The 15,565-nt window shown below is 40.1% G+C and overlaps 2 protein-coding genes across 4 annotated transcripts in view; one reads left to right on the top strand and one right to left on the bottom strand.

The window, feature by feature from the left end:
* The window catches only part of CNGB3 (cyclic nucleotide gated channel subunit beta 3), a gene marked incomplete at both ends in the record, with an annotated part of 59,338 nt that extends 57,945 nt beyond the window's left edge, over positions 1-1,393 (top strand). Inside the window, one exon of the mRNA XM_082286709.1 lies at positions 1,160-1,393. Within this exon, the coding sequence (XP_082142835.1) occupies positions 1,160-1,393 (234 nt within the window). The remainder of the gene's footprint in view (positions 1-1,159) is intronic.
* Positions 1,394-4,429: 3,036 nt separating this feature from the next.
* Positions 4,430-15,565, bottom strand: part of CPNE3 (copine 3) — a 32,966-nt gene continuing 21,830 nt past the window's right edge. For all 3 annotated transcript variants that reach the window (XM_082289709.1, XM_082289711.1, XM_082289710.1), the window contains 6 exons: positions 15,198-15,331; positions 14,704-14,758; positions 14,551-14,602; positions 13,771-13,904; positions 10,113-10,349; positions 4,430-8,173 (listed from right to left, as the gene is read on the bottom strand). In XM_082289709.1, the coding sequence (XP_082145835.1) occupies positions 8,063-8,173; positions 10,113-10,349; positions 13,771-13,904; positions 14,551-14,602; positions 14,704-14,758; positions 15,198-15,331 (723 nt within the window). In that variant the 3' untranslated portion in view covers positions 4,430-8,062. The remainder of the gene's footprint in view (positions 8,174-10,112; positions 10,350-13,770; positions 13,905-14,550; positions 14,603-14,703; positions 14,759-15,197; positions 15,332-15,565) is intronic.

Here is a 15,565-nt window from a genome sequence, read left to right as displayed (position 1 = left end):
CTGTGAGAAACGTTAATGTTAATAAGAATCTGCTCACTTCTAAATATTTACCTAAAGGTGGCAGAATTCTTTTCTTTATAGCTGAAATAGCTGCGGTTATATTTAAGTTTAATAAAGAGCTTTGCACTTTGCTTCCACAAATGACTACAACACTATCATTGGAGCAGAAATACTGCTCAATTCAGAGTGTATTTGTGAACTTAATAGCAAACAGGTTTGGCCAAGCAATTGGGGCAGTCAAGTATGTCAAGATTTACGTGACACTCTTTCTTTCTCCGCTAGTGTAAGCGCATAAAGGAAGGCAAGACCTAAGGAAGGGTTCTGTGCCCCATCCCTCTATAGAGGGATGTGCTTCTTACTAATATAGAGGTATGACAGCTGGTGAGGGGTCAGTAGCTCTGACCAAGGAAGCTGTGACCGGTCCGGAGAGATGGTTCCGTGGAGGATCATCTTCCCGAGGCCCGGTGTCTTCCCTCAGCTGCTGGCAGGAGGGCCCGTGCAGAAGCTGTCAGCTCTTTAGTGATTGTCAGCTCGTGATTCCAGCCCAGCTCTGCAGGGCAGCCTCCAGGCCAAACCAGAGGCTTGTTTAGCTGTTCTGCACAAGGCAGCTTTATCGGTCCGTACTCCGGCGAAGGGGAGCCAGGGACGAGCATCTCTCTGCCCTCGCAGGGGCAGGGGGTTAGCTTTATAGGGATACAGGGGGTGGATGTCAGAGGATAAAAGCCAATGGGTTACAAAGGATCTGCATAGGGTCTCCCAGAGGATTCTGGGTCTGTCTTCTCGCCCTAACTGCAGAGTAGCTGCCTTCCCAGGGGGGTCCTGCTGGGAGGTTTAGGCACTCTCCTTATCTCAACAGATGTCCCTCCAGGGTGGGGCTGGGAATACCCCACATAGAGGGATGTGCTTCATCCCTCTGTATTAGTAAGAAGCAGACACTATGAATATCCACAAGCATTTCCTAGGTTTTATACTGATATTCTGATTCTGAAATTGCATTTTTCATTTAGAAACCAATTTTCAGCATCTGAATAGAAATTTACATGTGTTGTATGCCATTAATACAGTTGCCATGCTGTGCCTTTCCATGGCATGTACAGAACAGAACTACTTCCTGAATTTCTTCTGCAGTATTGGAAAACATCAAACTTCTTGTTTCTAGGAAACTCAAACTGAAACAGAGACCAAGCCTAAAGAAGAGGAGAAGAAGCCTGTGGAGCCCCCAGTTTCCTCTGCACCCCCTGCTCAAAAGGAAAAGCCAAATGCAAATGCTAAACCTGCAGTTATACAGAGAGCAACCAGTAAGGAGTCTCTGATCATTAGTATGACACCATCCCCCAGAGCAGGAGAAGGAGAGATCCTTAAAGTTGAAATTAAAGAGAAAGAAAATAAATAGATGGTGCTTTGGGGTGTGGCCCCATCTATTATCTTACTACATTGAGAGGGCTGGCTGGACTTTGCTTTTGGGTACATAAGATAAAAGTAGAGACTACTCATGAGAAAAATCTACTCCAGCTCCTCTTCTTGCCCTCCTCTCCTGGCACAACTGCACAAATTATTTATATTCTTAACCTTGACATCGAAGAGAGAACTTTTGGTGTATTAGAAATTAAAACTCAGATTGTATTTCACAACCACTTGTTTCTTGTTTTAACCATGCTCTCCCTTTTCTCTTACTCTGTCTTGTTCCTACTACTCCTCTTCCCTCTCCTCATGATCCTTGCTTTCTTACTATTGTTCCTGTTGCTCAGTTTGCTCTTTTGTATGTATTCTTTTCTGTTTTCTCCTTTACCTTCCCATAGTTACCCTTTTCCTTGCTACTGCCCTACTGTTGCTAAGGTTCCCTATGCTCCTCTCAATCTTTCTCTCTCCTCCCCTTATACTTCTAATCAGTGACCCGGGTTTGTGGCTAGCGTGGCTCAGAGTGGACAGCAGGTGGTGTGTTTTGGGATGTTTTACCTTGGGACAGAGAGCAACATAACAAAACCATTGTCAAAAATAAATCACAAAATCCGCAAGAGGGAAGCAGATTGCAGAATTATTACCAGCCCTCTGAACGCATAAACATCTGCTCCAGCTGTCTTTGGCAAATTAACATGGGAAAGACTTAGGTAGCTGACCCTCCAGAGGTGACCTGTAACTTTGGGCTGCTGGTTTACTTGCTTGATCTCGTTAAGGGTTTGGGCATGCTCTCTGAAAAGTAAGCACTTGATATGGCTGTCTGAAAAATCTTGTATCTAAACCAGTCACTTCAAAAATAAAAGCTATTTTATAAAAGGCATGATTTACCCTTTCTGGCTCTGTGTTGCAAAGTTTCAACCAATGCTCACCTACATCATAGACTTTGACTAATGGTGCAAAGAGAAACCTGTGTCTTCTCTGTCTTAGCCACATCACACTTGTGAACTACAGTAAATCCTTTATGAGTGCCACAGCTGTGGGATACAGCCTTCCATCCAGGAGCTCCCACACTGCCAACCTTGTGCATCTACTCATCAGTCTCAGATGCAGTATTACACAAAAGCTTGAAGCTGTGTTTTAAGCTTAACTCCCAACTACTTTCTTTTCTTCCACGGGTTTGCATATCCTCTCTCTCCCAATCCCCTTTCTGACCACACTGGATGAACAGTTTTGTTAATTAAAAACATTATGCAGAGGCCAAGCCAAGAAGTGGCAAGAGCAGGCTTCACAGCTCCTTGGCTGACCAGCCAACCAAAGAAGGCACCAGGCCAAAATTAAACATTCACTTTGCAGGCTATATATGACCTTGCAGGCTATGCATTTTGTAGCCCTGTGCTTTAAAGCCTTTCAGCTTCTGTAATCACAGGAAAAGCTGGAAGTTTGCCCAAGGAAAAGCTGGATGACTGAATTCCATATGTTGCATGTTCCACAATCCTCTGACCTGACCAAAACCCTAATCTCTATCAAAAGAAAGTTCTGCTGCCTTAGCAGTGAGGTGAAGGTTCAACTGCTTTGTGGAGAGAACCGTCTTTATTTGTATGCTACTTGTTATTTGAAATGTAAGAAAAAAGGACATCACAATAGAGGGAGAAAATTTTAAATTGTTTCATAAAGAATTATTCATCTATTGCACATTCAGGACTTTCTCAATGAAATCTCAAGATCAGAAGTACTGCAGAACTGCTTCATGAATGAGGCCTCCTATGAATAATAATAATCAATTAATTAATTACAAGATATAGTTTCACTTTTTTTTTTTTTTTTTTTTTTTTTTTGAGGGATTTGTCAAAGCATTGTGGAAGAAGGAAAATATTCCCTATATTTTAACATTTTTATATGAACAAGTAAAGCTCATTCTCATTGAAAAGAACTGATTCCCTTCTGCCTACACAAATGCTACCAGGTAATTTCGAACATTTTCCCTGTGGGCATATTTAAGTTCGTCAATCACACACTGACATAAATTACAAAGTAAAGGCTGAGACTGCAGCAGCAAGTGCTTCACTGCAGTGACAGAGCTTCCCAGGAATTGCTGCTTTGCTACAGCTCATAGCATCCCAGGATTGCAGAGAAGTCTGACAGTTCTGTCTGCAAGATTACTAAGTTATGCACAGCTCTTGAGTTCCTTAGACCCAAAACAAAATAGGGGAAGCATCAGTGCAGAAGAAAGTGGGCACACATAAAGAACATCCATCTGGTTTTCTCTGACATCCAACTTTTGTATTGTTGGGGTATTTTCCTCTTCCCACAATTCCTCCATTCTTAGGGTTGGCAGGCACAAGAAGGCTCCACGAATCAAAGTTGCAACTATTTGTAAGGTTTTCACCAGAAGGAACGGTGCAATGAAGGTCAAGATGTAAGATGTAATAAATTCTTTCAGGAACTAATTCTACCCTATAGATTCCTGACTGGTGAAGAAGCAGAATTAATTACTATGGTGCACTTAGAAGATGCAGTTCCCAGTATCAAAGGTGTCTCAGGCTCTGTGTGGCATCACATTCCACTGCAACACTGTCTCCTGTCTCTCTTAATGTCGCAGTTGAGTCCCTCAGACTTGACTACACTTGAATGTAAAGAAACTGAAGGAGGGAGTAGGATAATGTATTTGAAAACTACAAATAACCATCTCTCTATGCCTCTCTAACTAAAATGTAGACTTTGTCTGGGAAAAAAAGTTTTGGAAAACCTGATAATAATTGTATGAAATAGTATGCATGAGAGAACTCTAATGTGGTACAGAGCATGAAACAGAGTTAAAATTGTCCAGCTTCAGAATATCTTCCTGCTCCAAGCCAGTATAAGATGCTTTATGAAGAATAAACTGAAGAGTCATAACCACTAAGTGGAAAGGCATTCTTCCTCTCCCTTTTGTATTTGTTATAAATTCGTGGCATACTCACCATAGGAATCACAAAAGCAGCATTTAGCATGACACACTACATGCTGAATACAAAAGCACCACAGAACAGCATACTGAAACGATCATTTTAATGCATAGGCATTGTAAATCAGTTAACATCATCAGAACTGAAATACATATAAAAGTACAAAATTCTGGTTACAGGTGAGCTCTCTGCTGTACACGTATATATTATGACCAATACACGGCAAAAAGCATTTGATGACCAAGACTGCCATACATCACTTTTATCACAAGGTGGTGCCAGTGACCTACAAGCACATTCACTTTACAAAACCTGGACAGTATTTTGCTTTGTCACCCTCAAGTTCTTAATGCATTTTTTACACGTAAAAATAAACAAAAGAAAAACGGCAAAACAACATAGTAACCCCCCTTCCCCTTAAATCACAATCTGCTGCATTTCTTCACTCAGAATATCACTTCAGCCTACCCTGGAAGTTATCAACAGGCATTAGCTGTACACCTCTAAGTCATACCAGTTCTTGCCACGGTCCTGTCTGAAACACTTAATTTACAAAGAAAAGGGCACATTGAGAACTAGGTGTCTTTGCTATTATGCTATTTAACTCCTTAAGCCTAAGGAACATGGAAGCAATTCTCTATTAAGAGATGATGAAGTCTCTACAGTAGAAACTCAGAATTTATGTACAGAATACAGACAAAACAACAGGTTTTCTTTTATGTGCAGCAGATACTTAGTATAATAATACATACTAACACATTTAAATGCACTTCCATGGGAACTTAAAACAGAATTGGTAACAACTCAGGTGCAGCATTATATTTTTGGCAGACAGCTCAGAGGAACTTCAGTAGAATCCTGTACTCCTATCAGTAGTACTCATCCACCTCAATTAATGTAGACAAAGCATTAAAACTGCATCCAGTCCTCTCTGTACATGGAGCAGGTAGCTGTGAAACAGCTTTCTCTTCCAAAATCATACACTCTCAATTTGCAGCAGTGTGATTTAGGTTTGTTATAGTAACTTCCTTGATCTCGATATTTTGGGTTACATATCTGATATGACACTTCATTGCAATTTATACATAAAGTAGTAACAGATTTTCACTACTCTGATAAAAAGATGATTGCAGATTTTTTTACATAAATACATGAATTACATTTTAAAAAAGAAAGAGCTTGGCTTAATATGATCAAACTCTCTTCCTTAGTATTCCACTACTTGATAGCATTTAGGATCTCCTTTCACCAAGGCAAGGAAAATGGAGTACATGGATAATATATCCATTCATGACTGATTAATAAATGTCAATTGTCTACAAAGCATTTGATATGTCTTGTGTAAGATAATCTCAATACAAATATCTTTCATCCATCAACATTAATGTGAATTCAGACTTTTGACAGGATTATAAATGTAAAAAAAAAAAAACAAACCAAAACCACACTAAGCAGCTCCAGCAACTAAAAGTCAAATATACTATGACCTGGTGAAATCTTGAGTGTCCAAATGTGCTAAATTTAGCATTAGCCAAATCTGTTCTTACATACTACAGCCAGACCATCCACATGAGATGCTGGATGTCTAACTCTAAAGCACTTCAAACGTGAAACTGTAAAATTAATGTTCAAGATTGGCATTTCAGAAGTGATAAATGTGACCTTTCCATCCACTTATGTGACACACAGTGGCAGGATCAGAAGAGATCCTCAGCAAGCAGTATGCAACTGGGGGACACGAAACCTTCATCCGTCCACTAAGCAAAGACAACATGATTTATGCTTGGTATAAAAGGTGAAGGGAAAACTCAACCCAAGTAAATAAAACAGAAATTGTTTGCGCTAGAGAAATGCAGTATGATTACAGGATTAGGGCTTGAGAGACTTGACTTTCTTATGTCTTCCTAAAGGGAGAGAAAGAGGATGTCAGAGACTGAAATATTATAGCTTATGACTTAAACATTTTCTTGAAGGACTTTTAAAACTGTATTAGAAAAGCTTCGGAGAAGACTACCACATCCTGAATGTGTGGGGGCTCTGAGAGGCCCTGGACCCCTTGCTGATGAAGATAAGAAAAAGTAACAACTCAGAGCTGGGGACATTCACAAAGCACAGGCTTAACACCTCAGGAGTGGGGATCATGGCCCCAGGGCTTTCAGCTGCCAGGCTCACACAAACTCTCCCACCAAAGGGTGGGGGGAGAGAGGCTTTGGGTGTGTGGTGAAAAACCCTCTGGTCCGAGGCGGGTAACACCCACCCTCTGCTGTGCAGAGGAGCCCAGCTGAGGGGCCCCTTCACCCGGGAGAAGCTGCATCCACATGAAGGACAGAGGGGGTGTCACGGCCCCTCAAAGACCCCCAAAGGGGTCCCCAGACCCTGCACCAGAGATGACACAACAAATCCTCAGTGTTGCAAGGGACAATGTCAAACTGGGCCCCTGCAAGGGAGGCACGTGGGCGTTCCCACTTGCCCAAAGTGTGTATTAATCCATAGGATTCTATACTGTTCAGCGTGTGATGGCGTGGCCGTGGCAACAGGGGACCCTCACCACCAAGAAGACCAGAGGGAGGGGAGCAATGAGACATCGTTGGGACCCTCAGATGGGTGATACGCTTCCATCTAACCCCTGTCACCTCTCCCTGCCTCCCTCACCCCTCACACACACTTCTTTCTCTATTTCTTTCTTTCTTTTTCTTTCTCTCTGCCTCTTTTACTATTAAATAAAATATATCCATTTTATGGCACCAACAAACCTCATTTGGTTTCAATCTCATTTTTGGGTATATTTTGAACCTTCAAAGTTCTTTCCAGTTTATACACAGAGACTTAATTTTCTTTACTCTTCTGGGTTTTAACTGGATCACAAAAGAGGGAATATTGGGGTTTTTTGCAGGCACTTTTCACTAGTGGGCTCATGGAAAAGCAGCATGATTCAAAATATGACAAAAGTAAATACAGGTAACACTTTGAAGATCTGCTTTTACCTCAAAATATGTAGTCGTAAATCAGACAAACTTTTTAACTGAAAAGTTAATTCCTACTGCACAAAAAGCCCTTTAAAGATCAGTAGTCATGACTGTTTTGGTGGAAGGGGAGAAGAAACCCCAAAACAAAAACCCTACCAAAATAAAATCTGGAATTTCCATTTTCCAGTACACTGCACATTGGAACACATAGTACAGGCCTTACAGTAGTAGCCTCAAAGGCCAGTAGCATTCTTCTGAGATGACAGAGGTTTACCTTGATTCACCCTAATTATTTCCATACTACCTTAAGAGAAGGCATACTATAAAAGAATATATATTTTAATGACTTCTTTGGTTTATGTTCATACAACCCTGAATCCCAGGCATTGCCCAAAGGCACTGAAGTGGCAAACAAGAAGCAGGTGTGCAAGAGGGCCTTCACACTCTGTGGCACTTGTCTGAATATGAAACACCTGTGCCAAAATTTTGTTATGGTGACTTAATAGAAATTTTTTTCCACTCTTCAAAATGAAATGCATCCATACAAGCACTGTCTCTCAAATCAACATCAAATCTAAACACCATTACAATTTTGGCCCTTAAAAGGCAAACTTGGCAAAGTGATTTGTAGGCAAAAGCTAAGACATTACAATAGAGAGGCATGTGTACATGTATACAGAAGTATATCGAGAACCGAAGTCTGTAAATACAGCAAGTAAAGCAAGCACAAAGTCTCTCCTCTGCTCAGCCCAATCATTTTGCAGCAGGATTCTTAGGAGGTTGAAGTTTGTAGGTGCTGAAGTAGTTCACCACTTGCTGAGGGACTTCTGCCAGGACACACTGAGCCAGAGCTTCTTTGGGAGACTTATAAAAAAAGAACACAAAGCTTTAGTTTTCACCACTGCTAACAAAGATTCTAAGGCAAGTGATAAGCACCTCCTCTGGAAGGCCAACTTAAAATCTGACATTTTACAGAGGACTTTACACAGTGCCCTTGTGTGACATGACAGACGGAAGCTTCCCTGTCAGCTTTACCTTCTCCCCCTGTCACCACCAATCAGATGGCTGTCTTGTGCCACAGAAGTAACAGGAGCTGAGCGCACAAAAGGCTGCCATGTCTGAAGACACCTTTTGTCATATGAAATGCACAGTGCAGGTATCAGACTTCAGCCATGTAAACACACTTCCACTGTCTGCTTAAGATTGCCCTTCAGGGACTTGTCTAAATCATCTGCAATCTTTTGCACCAAGTATCATCCACAATAACTGTATTTCTATGGAGCAGCTCCTCTGGAGATACTGTTTTTACTGTAAGACTAAGTATCCATAAGAAAAAAACATCTCTTTTTCTAGAAACTGAAAGCATTTGAATATATAATATTATACTGAATATCGACCCTAGTTAATCTACATCCAAGTGCATTACTTGATAAGCATATTGTGTATTGGTTTTGCTCTCGCCTTCTCATTTCAGTTTGCCTGAGTTACTCTGAGATTAAACAAAGAATGTGTATCAAAAGTAAAAATATAAAAGCAAAATAAAGAAGTCATAAGGAGTATTATTAACTCCTTGTCCTGGGTTGCAGTGTATTCTATTACCATCCCCATCAGCCGTTGAAATCAGGTGGGGCAGTGTTTCCTTGCCTCCTCCCCCCAGACTATCTTGCTGTTAATGGCCCATCATTGTCCTGCCCCATGACTCAGAGATAATTCCCTCTGGACTATCATCTGTTAATGAGCCTAATCAACACTTGGCCTCATGACTCATTACCCCATTGTGAGATGCTCCACCCAGAGGGAGGAACCAAGCATCCCATCGTGGATATAAGCTGAGACTCTGAACACCAGAGACAACCCTTTCCACTGGATTTCCAGGGGATAGGAGCTACACAGCCACCACTGGACCCTCTGAGGAAGAGCAGACTTTTTTTCTACAGGATCACTGCTTCAGAAGACTGCAGCCACCATTCTAGCAGACTGCTACCACCACCCTGCCTAACAGGGACTCAGGTTGTATCTTGACTCTGTCAGTTTGAACCAGTGTTTTCTTTGTTTTTTTCCTTTTCTTTAATTTCCCCATTAAATTGTTATTCTGACTTGATGCCTCCCACTGGTTTGTTTTCAAACTAGTACACAAGTTACTACTAAGACATGAAAATTAGAATATATTAGGATGGAAATAAAAATATTGATTTTATCTTACCCATCCTGAGGAAATTTTGGTGATTTTTATTTAAGTCAACTTTTTCCAACAATATGATGCTTAAAAGTTGACTTATATTAGCCTACACATACTTTATTGGGTTTTATAGAAATTAAAAAATATCAGTACTTCATTCTTTCACCACCTTTTTTTTTTATATTGACTTTTATGAAAATGAAAACTACCACCACTACTATGGACACACAGAGCTTCTACTGATTATGACTTAGCCTTGAATTTTAATACCACACTAAATTGTGAGACTAAACCACATACACAAATGGGCACCCACAATAAAAAGAAAAATTACTATAAGAACAAAACCATAGCAAGTTTTTCCTCACAAATGAAAAACACATCCATTTGTTTAATCAAGTCTGAGAGAGTTTTACAAAGGTCATATAGCTGCAGCAACTAGTCAGAAAGGCAGTGCTGGAACCAGAAACTGAGGGGTTTTTGGGTTTATTTAGCATTTGATAAAGACTTGTCTCAGAGTTCATACTGGGCACACCACAAAAGCTTAGGACTAGATGTAGGACAGCCTAGCAAGCCCAGCATACCTCTAAAATATTTATTAAGCGTATCAGTAAGATTACTTACATTTTGGAACTTCCTGAATGGCACAAACTGGACAATGTCTCTGACAGCTGGTTCTCCTGACGAGGACCTAAGAACTCCATCGTCACCATCAAGAAACTCCATAGCGCCAAAGTCTGCTCCTCCAACACCAACAATGATGATGGACATGGGCAGTTTTGAAGCATTAACTATGGCAGTTCGAGTTTGATCAAGGTCTGTTATCACACCATCCGTTATGATCAGAAGTATAAAGTATTGCTGTGAAATCAATAAACACGGTGTTATGACAAAGAAATAACACATTTAGGCAGGTACACTTAGAAAAACCCACATACAGACTACGTAGTATTGTCATTTTAGCATGTTCAATGTGCTCACTGAATTTTACAATCAAACATCTAATTTCCAGTCAGGCTTCATCTGTACAGTCTGAAGAAGCTCATAAGGACAACATAATTTTTTAAAAGAAGTCATTGTTAAATAGCCACCATCCAAAAACCCAACGGTATGACCCTTCTTTCTCTCTGAAATCCCCAGACAAACCAACAGTTAACCTATTTTCCCATTATTTGTTCTGGGATAGAAGGCAGTTTATTGAGGTTTTGGAAAGGTAACACCTTTGAAACTTGTATATGTTTCCTTTCTGGTCTATCAATATCATTCTGAAATACTTCCCTTCATTCATTGTATCCCAAAAATCCTAAATCACACCTTTTAGTGTTGAAAAACACAGCCATTTTCAAATTCCTTTAATCACATTTTCTAGCTGCTTCATGAAATTAATTATCAATGTGTCTGAGATCACTTTGTAGTACATCAGTAATTTAATTAAGTACCACCTGAGTTGCTTCCACTATTCTGTTGGGGCTTCTAGAAGTTGGCATCTTAGCTTCTGTTCTGGATTGGAGCACCAAAAATGAGCTAGAAGTACAAAGTCTGAAGATTATCAAATGCTTTCTGAATTTCTAGTCTTCCCTCACTTGGTTCATTTCAGACAATTACTGAACAGCACAAATTCAAGTCCCAAAGATACTCCCAGTATTCTTAGAAGTTTCTCTTCAGTACTTTCCTTCCCAATGGCCTTTATCTGCCTCCAAATAATTGTTCTTCCCTTATCTTGTCTGTTTAGGTATCACTTTTTCTCCCTGCTTTCTGCTAGTCCATTCCCCAACTCCAGCAAGAACATCTATAAAGCAGTTATGACCACAGAAAGCTATAAGCAACAGCAGCAGGATAGCACATCACATTGAATTTATTTCTCTCTTCTCATACTTGCTCCATATTGGAAAAAAAACCGCATCAGAATCAAAAGCGAATCCAAAATGATCATGATGTGTATTAAATGCCAAGGTAGCAAATTGTCTTCAATACATCCTTTCAGGCAAGAAAAATAAATCTCTTGCTAGGCATACTACATGCTCAGAAATAAAAGTTAAAAAAACCCCAAACAAACAAAACCAAAACTGACGAGAGGTTTGCTACTTTTATTAAGATATAAACACACACATATATATATATGCATATTATATATTGTCATAGGTTAGCAAGCATAGTCCCGGAAGGGACGTCCTTGCTAAGGGGTGCTTACAGTTTCCTCTGGGAACTGATAGAACCTATCAGCTGGCCAGTTTGAATATGGACAATTCTCTAAGCCACTTAAAGTTGTGAACACCTCTGTGATCCACATTTAAGAATAGGCAACCCCCCCCCAAGCTCTCTCTCATTTCCAGCACTGGCACAGGTGGCTGCGGGCCCCGTGTGGGGGCCAGCGGGCCCGGCCAGGCCCTGCTTGGGCCAGGCCCTGCTTGGGCCAGGCCGGGCCGGGCCACGGCCATCCTGGAGCCATGGACCTGTTCCAGCCATGGAACCCCCCCCACTGCCTTGCCGTGGGCAGCCGGAGCGGCTCGGCTCTCCCCCCTCTCCACTGCGATAAGGAAAATTCAACATTCCAGCTGCAAAGCTGCAAGGCCGAGGTGAGATTAACCCTTTTACTGCTGTGAAGAGCTGAAAACCTGAGGGAAGAGAGAGAGGAGATGCTTAAAGCTGAAATTCTGTTGTGAAGCTATGATATATCAGAGTATCCTGTTGTAATTTCATGAAGATATGGGGGGTGGAGTGTTCAGCTCGTAAGCAAAAGCACCTGCACTGAGATAGGCAGATGCTGACGCAGCTGTAATTTCATGAGAAGTTTGGACAGGGAGAGATGAACCAGATGAGGACTTTTGCTCCAAACGGGAAAGGAGAAAACCTCAGCCCCCAGAGATGCTCCCAGAGATAGTTCTAAAGATGAAGATGATGAAGACCCTGTGCTCCCAGGGAAGGAGAAGGGCCTCTGTTTTTGTTTCTGAACGGCTCAACCTTAAAATTGTACCCCAAGAAACTTCAAGAGTGGACCCTCGAAAGCAGTTGTGGGAAAAGCTGCAAGTCGGGGGAAGGGACTCACACGCAGGCAGAGAGACTCCTCTTCCTAAATGGACTGAACAATATTTGGAAGTGGGCGGCTGTCTCGTTGTGATAATGTTTTCATTCATAGCATGAGCAAGAAGAGACTTCTCTTTCTAAATGGACTGAACAAGGTTATTATGGAAGTGGTAAACAGACTGAACATCTTAAGGGTTGTCTTTTTACATTGTCAGTGGGAGAAGGGAGGAAGGTGGGGGGAGGAGGAGAGTTCTGAAGGTGGTATAATTTTTTTTTTTCTTTTTTTTCCTCTTTTAGGTTTGTTAATAAACTTCTTTATACTCTTTCAAGTTTGGTGCCTGCTTTTCATTTCTCCTAATTCTTATCTCACAGAAGATAAACAGTAATGAGTATTTTGGACCAAACCACTACATATATATATGCATATATATATATATATATATATATATATATGTATGACAGCTATTAGGCTAATGCAAGACTACAAAGGCAAAACCTTTCCAGCCTCATGGCATATAAAAATCCATAGCTTTTTTCAAATTGGTTTCCACAGACAATTTTACATGTAAAAATAGCTGTTATTTTCTGTTTTTACATGACATCAAATACACCAGTATTTGCTGTCATCAATGATTTAGGATTTTCTGAACTTCCATGCATTATTATCTACATGACTGAATACTCAAGACTTGGTTTTCAGACTTTCTATTTTTAATATGGTCAACAACTCACGTATACAATTTTAATACGGAGGAAGGCACAGCCCATACAGCTACTAAACCTTTATAGCACAGCTAAGTATCTGTTTTGGTACCTAGATGTCAGGAGCTATACCATCTACTTCTTCACTATCTTAGTTAATCCTCTCTTGCAGCTCTCTGATGTGAAACAAAGTCCAGTTGATTTTTTTTCTCAGCTGAGGTTAAACCACTCTCCTAGATATAAAGGCTTAAATTAGACTTTAATATCTGTATAGTACTGTAAGAGCTTTGAACAGAAGATACCATAAAGGTATTCTGTATTTGTAAGATTCCATTTCAAATCTGAAGAGTTTATTTAGTTAATTGATGAGAGGACTGCTATGTACAATGGAAAAAAAAATTAGTTTTTATTGTAAGGGTAAAAAACACCTTTTCACAAGGTAAAGGGCCAACTGTCATATGAATACACTTACAAATTTAAAAGAGAAAAGAAGTATTTAGAAACTAGAAGGAAAATAAAAAGGTAAGAAAAACACACAATACCATAAAGAACTTACAGATGCTGTTTGTTGTTGAGTAGCTGCAGCAGCAAATCTTGCCACGTGATTTATAATTGGAGAAAAATTTGTTGGTCCATATAACCTCACTTGAGGAAGACAGGCTCGATATGCATCAACAATGCCTTGGATCCCTAGAGAAGAGAAACAAATCTTTCTTTTTTTTCATATTCGAATTAGGATATTTTGAAGTACTTGATTTTTCTAAAGCTGTATAAATCATTACTTGAAGTGATGATGCCAAAACTTAAAACTAACCATGGTGGAAAAAAAATATATTCATGAGCAATGGAGGCTTTCAGCTTGACCAATGCTTAAGGCACGTGCATAGCATGATTGGCTTTGTGTGAACAGAAAGGCCAAATACTGTATGCTCAAGGGTGTGCAACTGAATTACAGCACTTCTCTTCACCTGGCAGCTTGTGGTGGTTGGTAGTGTCATCAGAGAGGCCACACTGAACAGGCATTAGCAGCACAACACTCAAACCAGACAACTCCACACCAGCAGCAAAGCAGAATAAAGTGGCTTGACAGCACAAGAGAACTGCTCCCAGCCCTGTGCCCTGGTTGTTTAAAGCACTTCTTTCACAAATCATTACAGAAGACAGATGCCATGCTATTTCTCATAAGTAAGAAATTGGTTATCAAATTGTTTCCTGCTACAGGACTGAAACTAATTATTTAATTAGAACAACATGCTTCGTTCACTTTTCAAGTGTCTTTATGCCTCCACCTTAGGCATTTTACTCTCTAAGTCTGGTGTTACTTTCTCAGACTTACCATTACAGAATGGGTTTGATGGGTTAAAATTTATTGGGAACTCATGAGACACCTGTGAAAACACAGAAGACATAGTCAGGACTGTATATACAATCTCCTCCTGAAGTAAGTGCTTTCAGCTGTCCTAGGTAGTGCATTTACACGTTCCATTACCTGAAAGGAAGGAGGAATTTGTGCACCAAATCCAAAAGCTGGAAACATCTTATCTCTAAAAAAGCAATTTTAAAGAAAACAAAGTCAGTGGCTTCCATTAAAAGTTGCCCTAGTTCCATAAGTTTAATTATCAGTGCTGCTTTTCATTATTAAAAATGCAATTTAAGAGGCACAATTAAATGGAACTTCCCCACTGCAAATGTTTCTAGGACCAAAACTAGTCTTTAACACCAAACTGGCAAGAATGCAAGCATTTAGTTAAATGAATGCTGCTCTTTTCATCACATATGAAAAGACCTGCTTGTCTGAAGTAAACACAAGCTTATACTTGCAATTTTATGATGGTACAGTGATTATTATTTTTTAGTTCTATAGCTTAGCTCAGAAATTTCATTCCAGTACATCTGCAGGCATCTTCAACACTGGTTTAAAAAACTACCACAAATGTCTATACATACCTAAAAAAATGATCCAAATAAAAATCTAACACTTACGTATCGTAATCCTGAATGACCATCCCGACAGACCAAATGGCTGTTAAGTATTCATTAACTCCATTAGGGCTGAGGTAATGCAGAGAGTCTGGAGAGCGAGGGTCTCCATTGGAGCCTGTAAAATCTATCCCCACCTGTCAAATGCAGTATTTATATCTGATTGGTCTTAAAGGTTAAATTATGCTTCTTATCTCTAGAACAGCCGAAGTGAAAATCATGAAAGAGTAGTAAAAAGGACATCTACAAATCTAACAGGCACAGTACTTGGATGCAGGTTTCTTGGAATATTAACATTCTTAAAACAATGCCACTACAAAACCCTCAAAAGCTCTGCATCTCTCCAGAAGGGTTGAAATTACTTTCATCTG

Source organism: Coloeus monedula (assembly GCF_965178545.1).
Source record: "Coloeus monedula genome assembly, chromosome: 1".
Taxonomy (NCBI): domain Eukaryota; kingdom Metazoa; phylum Chordata; class Aves; order Passeriformes; family Corvidae; genus Coloeus; species Coloeus monedula.
This window is presented reverse-complemented; position numbering and strand designations above follow the sequence as displayed.